Consider the following 17,983-nt stretch of genomic DNA (forward strand, 5'->3'; position numbering starts at 1 on the left):
GCTTCAATTGACTCATGATCTCAACTCTATAAAATTACTAAATTCTCCACAAAACCCCTTCTGATAATTAAATACATAGTTAATTGACGAAGTATTGGCGCATCCAAATTGTTAAAAAGTATGAAATGTATTCAGTCTCGAATTTAGACGAAGGTAAAATATTTATCCGTTTCATACTACTCAGATCTAAATTCAGTGGTAAATGAATTGGATAGTAAGTTACCCTCAGAATACTGTGCGAGAATCCGTTGATATAACACAGTTATTAAGTGCAAATTACTTTACGGTTAGGATTTAAGCTACACTTTATTTGTGAGCATTAATGTTTTTAGCCGTGATGTAGTTCGCAGTAGTTGGATTAGGACTTGAGTCTTAAACCTGGAGGTTAAAATTCAAACGCCCTAACAAGTACGTCCCTACTCGCTCAGAAACAATTAGTCTACATCTTTGATATAGGTAGCTTGTCAACGTGATATTCAAGCCTTGATCCTATAGATTGATGAATGATATACACATCCGTTGAGACATACTTCTAATAAGCATATCTTAAAGGCTGATGATTTTCGTGTAATCGCGTCGTAGATGATAGTTATTCATTCTCAATGGTATCATTCATCAGTTTATCTAGAAATTTACTGTTTTTACATTTAGTCTAGTGAAATAATCCCTGTTATGTTTCTTAGATATCCTTAAATGAAGTGAAAAATTATTGGCTTAAAAGTAATATAAAAAGTACTTTTGGAAATCTATTCTTAACTGGATGGCAAACAAGATATGGTTGTGAAAATCCAATGGAATATTTAAAAGATTTCAGTATGAAACCTAATCGTATTGGTAAACTGCATTCATGTACTGATATAAATAATGTACAAGAAAATAATTTATTAAGAGGTAAGAATTTTATTATTTTGTACGTGAACGTTTTGATCATAAACTTCCTAACTCCCTCATAATCCCCAGAAATCTACTTTTTAACACTGAATTGTGTAAGGACGGCTCGTTGGTAAACTCTAGGAAGCCTCAAGAAGCCCAGAAAGAGCCGAAGATATTCCATCCAATCACTGCTAGGGGAATATTCTAGAATGTCGACGTGTAGCTTCCCCATTGGATGGATAAGAATGACCCCCTCTGTGCCTATTGGTTGTCCGAAATGATGATTTACTCTCAGTCAAAAACTATAAATACATGAGATTTCTGTACTATATTTTGACACTGTTTTGGGGAATAAAATTCCTACTTACTAGTCTTCTGTCTCCTCACTTGCGACGTTGCGGGTTCGATCGTTCAAGTAGTCTAGTAGTACGCGACATAGCAAAAATCAACCTCTAGATATAACAGTTGAAAAGCAGAAGGCGATAAGTGTAGAATAAGCAATACTTCAAGGCTTAGTTTATGTATAGAAGACAAGAGTATTCTAGTATTACATATAACCTTTTGTTTCTGAAAGATATACTAAAATTGGTAATACAGTGGTGAATTGTCTAATCTATTGCCTTCTAAAATTGTCTCAGAAGTTTCGATAGAACTCTGATTGGTTGGAGTACTTGGTATTATTTTTCCAGGTTTTTAAGGGTTTCTCGGGGAATTATCCAGGGTTACTAACAATACTAATTTAAACAATTAGTCCCTTTTATAAATTTCGATAATACAATGAGAAGACAATGTTTATCAAAATTATGTGCTATATTCGGGCAATACATTTCGAACAATCTAATCATCTATATACTTGTTAAGACATTTGTATATGAAAATAAAAATGTCAACTAGACAGGTTAAAGGTAAGCTGTGACAAAAAAAGAAAATAAATAAAGTACACAAAAACAATGTGATAACCACTCTGGATAGTAAATCAGTATTAGCAAGGTAGGTCAAGGGTAAGAACAAATTGTTGTTGGAAACATAAAGGGGGTTTCAATTTCATATAATTCTGATAAACTTCATCTTCTCATTGCATTTTCGCAATATACGAATTAAAACGATAATTAGTTTTTTCGTAGTCTCTATAATGGTTTTAGTCACAGATTAAACTTAGTTAGGCAATCATTAAAAAACCAGGAGGCAATGGATCGTTTTTTCTCGTTCGTTTGGGATTCTTCAGCAGTACAGATAAACAATCCCACAGAATATCGATCCTGATATATATATATATATATATATATATATATTCTGGATAAGTTTTTGCTCTAATTTCTTTCCATTCATAGATAAATCAGCTTCACCGAAAAATGATCTGTCAGTTGAATCCTTCTCTCAACTTGCATTAACGGAAAATAAATTTCAAAATATCAATGAAGATATCCACCCAGTTATTGATATCGAACAAAGAGTTACTAATAATCTGTCTAATTCAACTCGTTTATCCTCATCAGCATTATCTTTATTATCATGTGAATCTACGTTGTCATCATCTTCCTCATCGTCAACATTATCTTCTGTTCGCCAGTTACACTCATTATCATCGTCAAGTTCATCTAATAATGAGAATATTGATGGTGGAGGTAATAATAATGGTCGTAGTAGTAATAGTAGTAGTAGTAGTAACAGTAGTAGTAGTGGTAGTAGTAATAATAGTGATTCCAATGATATTGAAGATAGAAATCTGTCGAAATTATTATATTCTAACTTTCATGAACAATGCTTCAATTCTTTTCGAAGTGGTGAAACTCAAGGTTCAGTAATCATAGAGGCATTAAACTGTATTACATGGTATCATTGCTTGCATCCACAGAATGAATTTTGTACATTTTTAAAGTATCCTTTATCATATAAAATGTTAGTTAGTTTATCACAGAATCATTCAACAGTAGATGATCATCGTAGTTGCTGTGATCGTCGTGGTAGCAATCATCGTAAACGTTCACGTCAATATCGTCGTTATCAACCTCCTTCTGTTCTTCAGTCTCATTCTTATCAATATGATTATAATTATCAATTAACTGGTGCAGATTTATTACAAGATTTATTATTTTCCGATTCATTAATTATTCGCATATCTACAAGATATTTTTTGCATACTTTATTAACATTTACTACAATTGAGAATAGAGATTATGCCTATTATGCATTGGAACAAATGTTCAATTGGTTACCTGTAAGTTGTGTTACCTTTAGTTTGTTTATCAACTGTATCTAAATCTATGTATATTAACTTGTTAATCGTCTAGTTATTTGTTATATCGATTGAGTGAGTGTGTGCGTTCTTGCTCAGTTGATATATATGAACGTGCTGGTTCCCGTCAATCAGAAAGGAGTGAATTATCGATCAAAGCAATCATACACAATATCCGTATGAAGTCTTGAGTGCTTATCAGTCCTGCTTTCTGCATAGCCCAACCAGTTAAGTCCAGGATACCAATAACTGCCTCTACAATATGAATCATTATTCTCAAACATACTGGGTTTATATATCAATCAGACTGACCGGATCGTACCATAAAATAAAAAATAATATTCGTACAAGATTTAGCTAAATGTGGCTGTGAGTAGGGGAACAGTAATTAATGGACTAGAGATAACTCAAGAATGGTAAATCGTATAATAATAGTCTATAGATCAAAATAAAGCTTATAATTAGAGGGACATGAATATGAATAGTCAAGTTACTTAGCAATTATACAATAGGAAATATACATATCACATTGGTCCATAAATAGTCCTCAGAGTTACCATTCATAATTCTCCACGGGATATAACAAAAGTCAAATGGAATAAGGGCACAGCAAGGCATGGGCGGTTACCATTCATAAGTCTCCACGGGATATAACATTATCAAGATATCATCTGTTTTGAAATATTTTTGAGAATATATATTGTGTTGGTCAATAAGAATATTTGAAAGTGTAGTTTATGCTTCCGATTTATAGTATTGGTAGGTTCAATTATCACTAAGTCTTAAGGTTTAAATAACCAATTTAGTTGTATTTCAACCATCTGTGAAGCAAATATCTAATAGATAAATCTTTACATGTTTCCCACCTTACATCATCTTGTCACAATTATTGAGATCTATTATCTTGGGACAATTGCTCGAATCTAGTCGAATGACTGAGTAAACTTAAGGATAGATATGGGATAATTGGCATAGGTGACAAATCGATTGACGAGGTAGTGATGTTCAATCGATTGAGATGCTTACGACTTTTGTTACGTATACCTTACCATTGCCAACCTGGACGAATAGTGCTTGCTGATGCAGGAGGTAGTTACAAGAAAACTAGAAACGACCTAATCAAAACATAGGGGTCTGTGCAGTAGCCGCGATCACGGGTTGGCGACACTGAGAGACGCAATTGTGAATCATTCACATTTGCACAGTTGCATTCACTTTTTACCTAGCCTCAATCTTGAATTCAGGTATTCCTTCATACAAACCTTTACACTCTGTTTTTTCAAATCACATCCCACGGTTGAGTCTACCTTGCTATCATTACTATTACAATATTTTTGTGTCGTTTGTTATTTTCATTCATTCCTGCTAATCAGACATGACGATTTGAGTCAACGTAAATCATTGCTAGGTTTCATGTTGATGATCTCTGTCGAAATGAAATTGCTGGAAACGATTATAAACAACTTAAGATTGTAATTGAGATGATGGAATAGATTTTTAGCTCAAGTGGATGCTTTAGTCATGTAGCTTTCATTGTTCTTCTGACCAACATCATCAGCGCAAACGTCCTGTCCAAGTGAAATATTCGAATTTCTTCCTGTATGATCTACAGCTTGTCCTGATGATCTCAATTGTGATCTGTTATTGTTGATCTTTAACCTGTCGTTGTCTACCTCTTTATTTTGATTGTTTCTCCCTTTGATCGGCTTCTCGGTGCTATATTTGCTTATGATTTCCCTGATTGGTTGATAAATTGAATCAATTTCTGTTTTTGTTGATTGAACTGAGTATCAAGCTTCTGTAAAATACTTAGGTGTTTTTCGTATTTCCTCTATCCGGGATTTCAACATTTTTCTAGTCGAATGTTTGTCCATGAACATCGATGCAAGCGAAGATATATCATGGCGTTTGACCTCTAATCGATGTTCATTCAGGCGAAGATGAGGAAGGTATCTACTTTTTCTTGTGGTGTGTATCTATTTACTATGTCTTCTCTAATATTTCGATTCATTTCGTTATCGTCAGAATGAATAAAACATTTTGTAATTATTATGATCAATAGTTGATGAAGTTGGCTGATATAGACCAAAACCGGTCGAAACGACACAGATGTATTCATTCTTTGTCTTACTTCCAGATCCTGAATTTTAAAATTATTTCATACTGTTTATCTTTTTAAAATCATATGGACTGTGCTTATAGTTTATTACCACTGGTACTTCTATCAATGCTTTTATATCCCTTTCCGTTTGCTGATGATACTTTGTTGTAGTTTGGATTGATACAGATTTATGCCTAATTCTGAATATTAAAGCAATTAGTCTCTTTGATAAATTTCGATAGTGTAATAAGAAGACGAAGATTATCAGAACTATGGGATGAGATATTAGCGCAATACATTTCGAACAATCTGATCACACATATACTTGTTAAGAACATTTATATATATAAATAAAAGGTCAACTAGATTGGAAATGGGGCAAAGGGTAAGATTAGACAAGGATAATAATAATAAAAATAATGTGAAAACAATTTGACACATAATCACTCTAAATAATAACCTTATATTACCAGGGTAGGTTTAAGGAGAGAACAAACTGTTTTTCTTATTTGGTCATTTGATTCTATTTGTTTTTGCAATCATTTTGGTACATGGTAAGCAGAGATGGATAGTGGCTAGCAGTGGAATCCAGGACGCGCGTTTCGTCCTATTTGGGACTCGTCAGCTGGATATATCTGCATCTCAGAGTTGATGTTCACTCCGGGACTCGAACCCAGTACCCTCGCTTCAAATGCCATCGCGTTATCCACTCGACCACTGAGTCCTGATAGCCACTTGCTTGTGCGATGGGGTGAAGTTTAAATTCATTTAGTGTTGTTTGTTTGAATCTTCCCATCGATATACATGTTCACCCACCCTAATTTTCAGATCACGATTGCTCCTCCCTATGTATGTGTGACCACGCACACACATTTGAATTGGTAAACGCAGTGGGATGTGACACAATCGTTTTCATGTCTTTTAGGTTTTGAACGAATCATGGGTCTCATTCTTTCTTTGATAATGACCTTCGCTTCACAATACGTTTTATTGATGACTGATTTAAGCCTTTGTTTCACCTCTAAATGGTAAGGTGATGTAGATAGGCTTTTTCTCCACCAATGCTACAGTAGGTCTCACTGTGCTATGAACTTTCCATCTATTAATAAATTTAGGTGGATAACCATTCCCCATTAATGTCTTGTTTAACAACTTATCATCGTCATCAATAGCGTCGTTTGTGCAAATACGATCAAGCCTGTTAAATAGGCACCTTACCAAACCCCGATTGTTCGAAATGTATTGCGCTAATATATCAAATAGTTCTGATAATCTTCGTCTTCGTAATCCTGAATTAGCTCTAGCTAAATCTAAGACGTTTCGATTAGCTCTCTGATCAGTATACTGCATATATATTTGCCTCTACGTTATAGCCGACAACTCGAAACACAATACTAAAGTGACCTTAGATTTGCATAGTATACACAGAAGAAAGAAAACCTTGGGTAGCTATATATATATATATATATATATATATATATATATATATATATACAAATCCTATTGACTTGATTCTATCACCATTAATAGTAAATATCCAAATTTTGTATTTCAGAATTACGTCCTATCAAAAATAACACAATCTGATGAATATTTTAATTTACTTGATCTGATGAGTATTTTAATTTACTTGTTCAAATCATTCCATTTATGCATAATCATGAACAATTTTTACAAAGTGCCCATCAATGGCTTAGAGATGAAATTGTTTGGCTTCGATCAATGGTTTGTTGCTTTTTATATTTTTCTATGGTTTCATTAGATGATAGTTGGTTTATATCATTTGTAAGAAGTGGATAATTAATTATTTATATTCGACTATTTGTCAATAAGGTAGGTAGGTAGGTATATGGAAAGTTTTGTTACTTACTTACTTACGCCTGTCACCCGTCGTAGAGAAGCATAAGCCGCACATCAGCATTCTCCATCCAACCCTGTCCTGGGCAATCGTTCTCAGTTCTTTCCAGTTGTTATTCGTCCTTTTCATATCTGCTTCTATTTTCCAGGCGTAATGTGTTCTTTGGTAGGAAAGTTTTGTACTATTTCAGATTTTCTTTTATGTTTGTTATCGTTCGTCGTCTAAATCATGTTAGATAAGTCATTCTATCTTTACGTAAATCAGTACAGATAATTTAATCGTTTTCCCGTTATCATTTTAAGTAAAAAAATGCATACTTTATATATAGTGTCATGTCTTCAGGCACTAATCAATATCACGTGATAAAGAGACTATTCAGAATTCCGATTTGAATTCTATTTTCCGTCCCTCATCTATGTTTTCCTCTTTTACTTAATATCTTAGACCAAATCAATGTCTAATCCGCACATTCAACATTGAGCCGATGCAAACTACTTTTTTATTAGTTCGCTATTCATAAGCTTTCCTTGTATTGAGTTATAAGAGGACCCAGCAATGACCTTCTACTAACTATGCAATAAAATTATAAATAATCATCGGAAAATTCTCCCGAAAGTTTGAGCTTTTTCAATATTCGCCCCGTTATAACACTCATTTAGCTGGTTGTCTGACATTCTTGTTTTTCAGTGTGATTTAAGATACTAAGAAGAGGGAGAATTACTATCTTGCAAGCGGTTCGTATTTAAATGCTATGCAGTTGTGTTTGACATTTGTTCTTTGTCACCTTTGAACTTCAAATAGATTTCTGTTGACAACCAAACCTGAAGTGCTTTTTTGTGTAAATTATAGTTTCCTAACAGTGTACGATCATCTGTGACGGAGATAGTTGTTCTTTTACAGGTCTGATAGTGCCATCTAAAGACCATGATTGGCTGCTTCTAAATGAAAATCTAACTGTATTCAAAATGCAATGGAATTTTCAAAATGCTTTTTATATCAATTAGATGATTACTAAGATAACTAGTTGAGATTATTTTCAAGCCCCATTTAATCAGATTATCATAAAAAGTTCCGTATTCTCCTCTCCTCTAGAGTTTTTTTTATTCATTTTATTGAATGAGTTCGCAAATATCATGATATCTGACTGTGGACCTTAGTGTGCTCCACCTTCTGATCAGGAATATTTACTACATATTATTTCTTTCTTCATTTTTATCTGATAGATAACTGATCGTCAATTAGGATCTTGTGACGCATCTATTTCTTATCCTTCTGTTGATATCACTCCACCGATTTTTCATTGTGCTACATCTCCAGAATCCACTGATCAATCATCACTAGACAAAGAATCCGCATGTCTCCGACCAGACACTATTGTTCATCAATTTCATGTTATGTCCATAGAAGACAAAGATACCTTAATTTGTGGACACTTGAGAATTTGCAAATCATTGTATCAATGTATTCTAGATTCTACTCATTCTTCGGTACAATTATTAACGTGTGGAGATGATACTGATCAACTATTCGGTGAGATGAAACAAACATCAAGACAGATAAATGACTTCCCGACAAGTATTGTAAACAATGTTGATAGAAACAATGATGATAACGTCAATTGTATAAGTACTACATCGAAAACTGTAAATACTAATGATCTACAATGTAATGAAAATTCATCAAATTATTTAATAAATCAATTGTATTCAGTTAAAGTAAGTTTTATTTTTTTCACTAGTAACCTAATATTTTATTAATTATAGTAAACAGATGTTATTACGTCTTTGATCTTCCTACCCGATAATATATAGGGGAGAACTTGTCTCGACGTAGTGCCTTATGCAAACTGGCCTAATTTTGAGTCTGGAAATGAGTAAGTCCGAATTGAGACTAACTGCCTTGAGTAGATAGACGAAAACTACTCTATCACCTGGTTGGTTAACAGGCAAGAGAGCGAAAACGGAGACGGATCAACTGTAACACTACTCGATTTATTCTCGATTCTGATTCCCAATTCCGATTTAGATTGGTGTAAAAAGATACATGAATAAATAAATAAATAACGTGACCATAACGCATAAACAATTAGAAAAATTACAGTTATGTCCAAACTGGACAATAAGGTAGGGAAATAGAGTACCAATTCATAGGTTTAAATTACAATGTGTTTGAAAGAGAAAAGGATATGGCAATGAATGATACACGAAACGAAAGCCTATGGTTTGTAGAATAAAGTAGGTACAAAACTAAATGTTAGTGTTTTAAAATCTTTGAAATAAGTGAAATAACGTCCCTAATAATAGATTAAATTGTTTGTCACGGCTTTCTTGTTTCTTTGTTCCTATCAAATGCTTTACATTGTGATCGCACACTTTTCTGATACTAATGTAAAAATACTGCATGCTTGAAGTTTCCAATCCACAATCTATATTTCGGAAAAGTATAAAAATTCGGCTGGGCTCAATCAACGCTCATTATCTCGTTCACTTTCAGACTGATTTGTATCGGGATCTGACTCACGATTAGTGTGCATGTGGGGGTATTGAAAAATACGTTTCATTATCCAAAACGAAACAGTCGTTTAGTGCTTCCAGGTTTTCAATGGTAGTCTAGCTTACATTGACTCATAAATTCAACTACCAAGAAAACTAGTCCTTCTACTCGTATGTTGCAAGTTTCGACCTTACCTCAGATATTTTATTTGAAGAACCAAGTGACTCGCATGTTATGATGGTTAGAATGACAAATGAAGTTAGCTGACTTAGTGAGCACAGATAATAAATTACCAGAATAAATATTAATAGTATTGAGTGTGGTATATGCTTCAGAAATTTATGAATCTATCCGATACTTACTCTAGTAGCTAAGAATGTATTAAGAATTAAAGTCAGGAGAGCACTGTCAATGCACGTAAATGGTATTGTACTAAAGCTACTAATAAAACTCTCTATAACACTCAAAACATATATCACTCTATTCAGATATCAAACGAACACAAACTTGTAAGAGATCCTTAGATAAATCTGAATGACATAGTTCCTACTTCATTATCTAAATTTTGAATTGCTTGTGTCCAACTACTTAATTTCGATAAGTAGTACACTACGTTTGATCGTTATAATTTTTTTTACTTTGCTTGTTTGTAGGACTTAGTTGAACTTTTACTATTTCCCGCTTCGAAACAGTATAACGAAATACGCAGGTCTACAATATACTCACAAATCAATAACCATCATAACATAATAAACTGTGACTACAACAATATTAACAATGACATGATTGATCATAATTCTTATTCTCCATTATCTACATCACATTTCTCCACATTTTCTAATTTATCATGTTCAAGAAAATTAATGAATTCAACTTTTGATTTCCTCCTATCAATAACTATTCGTAATCCATTGAATAGTCAGTTATTAACAACTATGCTATATGATTTGATTTTTTCTAGTAAGTTTAAAACTATATCAGTAATGATTATGCATAACTGTCTAAAACGATGGACATGTGTTTGGTTTAGAGGAATAATCAAAAGGTTAAGAGCTGAGTAGCTTTCATTATGTAGAGTAATGTTATTATGCTACCAAATGCCCTGGTACGGCCGAGAGTAGGGAGAGTCCGCTCTCCCTCTCGAAATGCTCTCACATGGCCACGCGTATATAGCCTCTGTCAGGGAAGTCCTACTCACTGCCTTCTCATACCACGGCTGTCGCCTACGAAATTGAGAGGACATAAAGCGAATATCCGGCGCTTTAACTGGGTTGGTGGATATATTGAGAGTCTACCTATGGGAGTTGGAAAACCCTGATTCCAAACCAATGGTGCACATGGACTCCAGTGTCCTGATGGAACAAATGGGGTATGAATCAATCGTTGGTCACCGGCTACCATGGGACTGGATCTCCTGACGTTGCTCCACTGCCTTGTGGATCAGACATTTAGGTCGAAGTCTCCGTGTGTGGCCCCTAAGAAAGCCACCAGCTTCAGTTTGGGCACGTGGGCAGTTTCACAGCCCTCACACAAATGAAATGAGATTTGTGTGGCGCATATGTATCTGGTGCTTCCTTGTACCAATATTCATATGTTTAAATAATAATAATAATACCGGTAATTGGTGATTGAAAAACATCATATATTCATATTTTAGCCAATGCAAGACCTGTGAATTTCAACTGGAATTATAATTTTGGATTAAATTCTCCTAATTCAACATCATTATTACCATCATCATCAATTTTATCTGATCATATTGATAAAAGCAATTGGACTAATAATTATAGCAATTACAACCGTTATGATAATGATATGAATATTACACATCGTTTTGTTGGTCTTAAAAATGGTGGAGCTACATGTTATATGAATTCTATTATACAACAATTGTTTACACTAGATCCAATTCGTGATTGTATACTTAGTGCAAATCCAGAATCTCTACTCATGGATTGTAAGTTGTTGATTGATAAAGAAGCTTCAAAAACGATAAATACTTCAACTATGCTTACAACTTCAACAATCTCCAGTGATGATATCGCTGACAATATTTGTCAACAAAGATTAGTGAGTTTAATCATGTCACTCTGTTTTTATTCAAGTGATTACTGTCTATTAGTCAATATTACCCAAAGAACTATTTGGCTAGCTAGCTGACTGTAACATTTTTAGCTATAAGTTATAATAATAAGTAGTTTTATGCGTTAATTGAATTGAACTTGTAAACTGCATGTTTCAGTTTTGAATCGTCTTTTGTCTACTCTGGTTTGAAAAGTAACAACTGGATAGTATCGCTAGCCACCACACATTGTTGGTCGAATTTCAGTACGTAAACACATTGTTGTATATTGTGTAGTTTCATGGATAGAATGCCTATACATGGAACCATGAAGTAGGGTAAGAGTTACAGCAAAAAATGTATTTGAAAGTTAGCGATACTACATTCAGATATTGATGCTTCTTCAGAATTGGGTCGTGTAAGTTTGTGTTTTTATTTTCGACTTATGATATGCTTGAGGCTGATTACTATTTCTCCTTACTCGGTAAACGGAACGAAGTGACACGATAGGTTATTCTAATTCGTTGTCTCAGGCCCCGATAACTAGAGTGAGAAATCCAAGATGGGAGTGGGGAAAATATACTCCGTAAGTAGCCAGAAGCACAAGCAATCACAACAGGAAGAAATCAAACGTATATATACAGTATAAAACTGTCCTTGGGAAACGTTACAAAATAGCATACTAAAAGACACAACGGGCAAATAGCTTTTAAGATTTTCACAAGTGAGAAATACGACGTGGAGGTAAAAAGTGCGCTTTTGGCGCTAAAACTAAGAAATTCAAATTTTCGAAATAAAATTGCAAAAATAAGTCATCTACCAAGTGACTTCTGGGGATCTGACATCTTCAACAACTTACAATCGTTATTCACTAATCGGAATGTTAGATCTCTTGTCATTTATACTGCTGCAATAATGCATATGATATGTTTTGACCTATCATCATCATTACAACCGTATATATCATTTTCGACCCCCATATTTCCTTTTTTTATACATTTTACCTTCTCATTTTCTACCTCTTTTCTATCCTGTTATGTAAAGGGTTGAAATGATTTGAATCCTCTGTTTGCACATTTTTCGTTATTCTGCATTCTTATTTGTTCATTTCGGAACTGTATAACTTATGCTGAACAGTTATATACTATACTGACTATAACTAGTTTACCTATGTGTTTGCTTTCTTTGTATCTTTTATTTCTGTCGATGTGTTGACGTCACATATGACAGCTTGGATTAAATATAATCGAAAAAAAAAATACTTTCACCACACTGTTGTCCCTGTGGTCAGGCCGTTCTTACAGGAGAGCAGTTGTATAGTCGCTCTCTAGACTAAATACTTATTAGTTCACTTAAATTATCAGGAGGACCGGTGGCCATCGATTTTGCAAATTGACAAATCGGTCAATCAACAACAATCAAGACCTTGACTATTATTGATCGTCAACCTCCTAACCCACTGACCAATTAGAATACAGAATAGGAAACACATAAGTTCTCAGTTGTACTCTGTTCAATCATCAATCAATACACATAAAATAATATACGTGGAATGTTTGACCACACAATTGCACAAATAGGGCTTACAATGTTTGGGATAATGTAGTCATACGTGATAGAAAAGTAGAATAATCGGGAAATAGTTGATTAGTGATGATTCTGTAATAATAAGATATATGTGAACGAATTATTGGTCAAGCGCGGAAGCTTAGAAATAGGAGAATATAAAAATACAACAGTTTAAGCTTCTACTAATCATATAATAAAACTATAAGTAGTAATTGTAAGCAAAACTGGATAGTAGCTAGCAGTGGAATCCAGGACGCGCGTTTCGTCCTATTTGGGACTCGTCAGCTAGATGTACCTGCATCTCAGAGTTGATGTTCACTCTGGGACTCGAACCCAGTACCTTTCGCCACTTGCTTGTGCGATGGGGTGAAGTTTAATTTCATTTAGTATTGTTTGTTTGAATCTTCCCATCGATGTGTTAGGACTGCAACTGGTCAGTCTCTAATTGACATATGTGCATACTGTGCGTATCACCTCGATATTGCCTTAATTCACAAGCATTGTAAGCAAAGATGAATAGGCTATATCGAGGCAATACGCACAGTATGCACATATGCCAATAAGAGACTGACCAGTTGCAGTCCTAACACATCGATGGGAAGATTCAAACAAACAATACTAAATGAAATTATAAGTAGTAATTCTTCATATCATAAATTCAGTTATATTTTGACAGAACTCGCTCTGTTCTATCGGATTAGCTGTTTATTTAAACCAAGTTTTACTGTTGTCTATGATTTTCTAAATACCTTTTTACGTGTATGTATTCAAGTTTTGTTTTTTTCTAAATGCATTCCATTATATGAAGGATGAGGAATCGAAAGTCAACACTCCAATCCCCAATGATCAGTCATCACAAGAGTCAGAATTCAAACCTTTAAGTAAAGAAAAAATTCATCATCTAAATGTGTTATATCATATGCAAACTATTTTTGGACATTTAGCTTATAGCCGTGTTAAATATTATGCACCAGTGGAATTTTGGCGTCATTTCAAGTAAGTTTCTTCTGTTTATTCGTATGTATTAGTAAAGTTAAACGTTTATTGTCAGATCACATTCATTGACCAGACATTAAATAATTGTTTGTCCCTGTTCAATCTTTCCATTTTGATTTTGAAGGGACGTTTGTATCTGTTGTATGAGTAGAAAAGTCAATCAATCTATGTAATTTAGCGGTTGATGAGATTTAAATCCGAATAGATAATAAATGTTCGCTTTAATTTAGACCGCTTACTTACTACTTGTAGCACGGATAAGATATCTATCTATCTCACGACGAGTATACTGTACAACATTGAGCTATGTATTGATTTACAATCTCACTATTACGGCTTTTAAATTAAATGGTCATGCATCGGTTATACTTGTAATTGAACAAGTGATCTGCGAAGTGAGAATATATGTACAGTACTATAGCTTGAACCATATGATCTGTTATCATCTACTCTGTTTTCTTATCCTGGTTAGCAGTGAACGAGACTTCATTGCAAACTTCCTTGTTGTGTTTGATGTGGTTTTCAAAAGATGTGAATCGTGTGTAGCTTATATTTCCTAACAGAATATTGATTAAATAGTATTATTTCATCAGTAATGAATTGAAGAACAATCAGGTTTCTGAAAACATACTGATGAATAACAATACAACTGCCTGCAATTGCTACACTACATCAGTGTCGTGAAATTAAATTAATAAAATTGAATACCAAGGTAGTTGAAATGTAAATGATTCGAGAAAGAAAGTATGAATTAAGTTAACCGAAATGTATAATATAATTCGAGAAATCGTAGTCTAGAGACAAGCGAAGAATCAATCACCTTCTTAGGTCACTTTTCACAGTAATCAGGTGAAATAATACTTCCTACACATTATACTTGTCTTTTCTTTGTCAAACGAAAACCTTTGCCATATCATAAGTGATGGAAGTTGGTGAAAGACAGGTAAGCTTTCTGAATCCGTGCTGAGCTTTTGACAAATCTCAACTAACCAGGATTGATAAGACTTCCACGATAAATGAAGTGGCCGATGTGCTCAACTTCTTTCTTCCTGATGATCAATTTAGTAGATGATGCAAATCAGTCATAAATCAAAATTTTGCATTATTTCCTGAGGGCATCGAGAAACTGCATTTTTTCAACAGAATTATGCCATTGATAACGTGGTATTCTGGTAGGAGATTACTTTTAACATTTTGGTAAAGAAAGCGTTTTTGTTGGAAAAAGAAATATCGAGGTCGCGTTTTTCTAATGTCTCATGTTGCGAGGAAGGTAAGACCCTTTGAGATTCTGGTTATACTAGGGAAGCGCCTCACTCTCGTCACGTTGATGTTCAAACTCCACCCTCAGCCTTTAAGTTATTTCTTTTAGTCTAACGGCTCTTTGATCAACCTATGTAGCATGATTAAACCTAAAAGCTACAATCATAATAACTGATATCATTTACTACATAGATATCCTTATGTTTATTAAAAGAGATACTATTCGTCGTTGAATCACCAAACAAGTTACATTGCAATTTAACTAATTACTCGTCATCTTGGTACATAAATATATCTTATCTACTTTTTCGTCCTCATTTTGTCTTTATAATAACAATAACTAGATTTCGTGCAGAAGCTGTACATGTTAGAGAACAACATGATGCATTGGAATTTTTTCAAATACTTGGTAATGATTTGGATGAAGCTTTAGAATTATGCAAATTACCTAAAATTGTTGAAGTTGTTTTAGGTGGTAAATTTGCTGATCAAAAGATCTGTTTGGATTGTCCACATCGGTAAGCTTATATTGATTTCATACAATGTGATCAATCATCGAATATCTTTGAACATTTAGTGGTTTATCATGAAATCATACTTGACCTCTTATTCCAAATTATTATTATCTTTATTACTACTGTTAATAATAATAATAATAATAATAATAATATGATTATGAATTTTGTATATTTATACTTTAAAGGAGTTCGGTAAAACAACAATGAATGAGTTGTGCTGAATATCGAAAATAAACTCAGTCGATCATCTCTCGAGAATTCAATGGGTTATGAGAATATCAAAATACGACACGCTATATTTGGTTGTAAATAGCGCGTTACCAATGATCATTCTTTAAAAGTATTAAGTGATATGATCTACAATTGGTCACAGTGTTCCAAATTCATTAACTGTCTCTGCACTACTGCTTCTGCGAGAAGTCCTGATATTGGTGATCCTATTGGTATCCCTTTTGTTTGTTCCTAGATTTTGTTGTTGAATTGGAAATATGTTGTTAGACATAAATCTGTCAGTTCTAGTAGGCTTTGACTTTGAAGCTTCGTGTATTTTGCGAGATTTTTGTCGTTGGTTATAAGCAAGAATAGAGTTTCTTTTGCTAAGCTTGGTTCAATTGAAGTGAATAGCGCTGTTACGTCGAAGGATATCATTCGCTCGTCGTCATTGATTTGAATGTTCTAAATCTGATGAAGAAATTGTGTGGCGGATTTGATGGAATGGTTCGACGAATCCACTAAATTTTTCAGTATTCGTGAGATTTTTCTTGACAAATTGTACGTTGGTGTTCCTGGTAGTGCTATAATTGGACGTAGAGGGATGTTTGGTTTGTGTATCTTTGGTCTGCCGTAGAGTCGAGGGAGTACTGGTCCATTGGATTTCATTGTCCATTGATCTTGTTTTGTTATTTCTCCTGCTTTGACGAGCTTGTTTAAAGTTTTTGAAATACGATTGTCTAGTTTTTCGACTGGATTTATGTCCATCTATCCGAAGTTTGTGTTGATGACGTCCGATTTTCAGATAATAAATCGCGGATTTGAATGCTACTATATATACTACAGTTTGGTCAATCGAATAGTATCAATAGCCTTAAAACCTATGGTGCAATTTGAAACCAAGTACAACAAATCTGATCTGGTAAACGTGTCAAATATTTATTGAATGGACCTAAAATATTTTTGGAAAAGAACCCCAGAGGGGCATTCAAAACTCTGAGAATAGTACACTATCCAATTAGCACTGAACAGAGGCATCTCGGAAACATCTGCAAAATGAAAAGTCATGTTTCACATTTATGACTGAATGATCGCTTATCTTGTTGCTATATTTAATAAGGTTCCAGAAACTCAAGGCCACTAAAATCCTATAAACACACTCGATTTTCTTTACATAAACTAACTTTAGAGTAAAGCGCTTTTTCATCATTTTGCACCTTTACGTGTAGATTTAGCTCTGGGGTTACTAGAAGAGCTCAGGAAACGGATTCAAGAGTTCAGTCAAAATTTTTATCAATATTATTTTGCGATAGTGCCGAAATATGACTATCTATACTAGTGAAAGTCGGTCAGACCTGTAATACTCAACCAAGTTATAAATTCTAAATACAACATTGACGTGTTGAACAATATTTGTAGTTCAACAAGATGGTTTTCTGAAGGTTAAAATTCTCTGAGCATACTAAGTTAGCTAAAGTGAGAACTGAAATTTACCAGTAAATACATATTTGAAGGGGTTTTTGTGGAGATTTCAGTATTTTCATAGTTGAAATCATGAGTCAATTGAAACTAGACCACCATGGAAAACCTGGAAGCACTGGACGACGGGTTCGTCCCGTTTCGCGAGGCTAAATTAATTTTGTTTGCTGGTAAACAAGTTTGTTCTAAGATTCCGACACTTTAGTTTATATATTTATATTTAAATCCGGTTTAAAAAAACAACAAGGACAGAGTTTTGCTCATAAGTTACAATAACCAAGGTATGTAAGTAACTGAAAGGAACTTTGTAATTTCTAAAAAATTCCAA

General features: G+C 33.9%; 1 protein-coding gene across 1 annotated transcript in view; it reads left to right on the top strand.

The window, feature by feature from the left end:
* Positions 1-17,983, top strand: part of Smp_131570 (ubiquitin-specific peptidase 9X (C19 family)) — a gene marked incomplete at both ends in the record, with an annotated part of 85,956 nt that overhangs the window by 42,534 nt on the left and 25,439 nt on the right. The window contains 7 exons of the mRNA XM_018790266.1: positions 684-891; positions 2,205-2,326; positions 2,729-3,091; positions 6,766-6,909; positions 8,292-8,783; positions 14,001-14,188; positions 15,793-15,966. Coding sequence (XP_018655626.1) covers positions 684-891; positions 2,205-2,326; positions 2,729-3,091; positions 6,766-6,909; positions 8,292-8,783; positions 14,001-14,188; positions 15,793-15,966 — 1,691 coding nt within the window. The remainder of the gene's footprint in view (positions 1-683; positions 892-2,204; positions 2,327-2,728; positions 3,092-6,765; positions 6,910-8,291; positions 8,784-14,000; positions 14,189-15,792; positions 15,967-17,983) is intronic.

This window comes from Schistosoma mansoni, chromosome W (genome assembly GCF_000237925.1).
Source record: "Schistosoma mansoni strain Puerto Rico chromosome W, complete genome".
Lineage (NCBI taxonomy): Eukaryota > Metazoa > Platyhelminthes > Trematoda > Strigeidida > Schistosomatidae > Schistosoma > Schistosoma mansoni.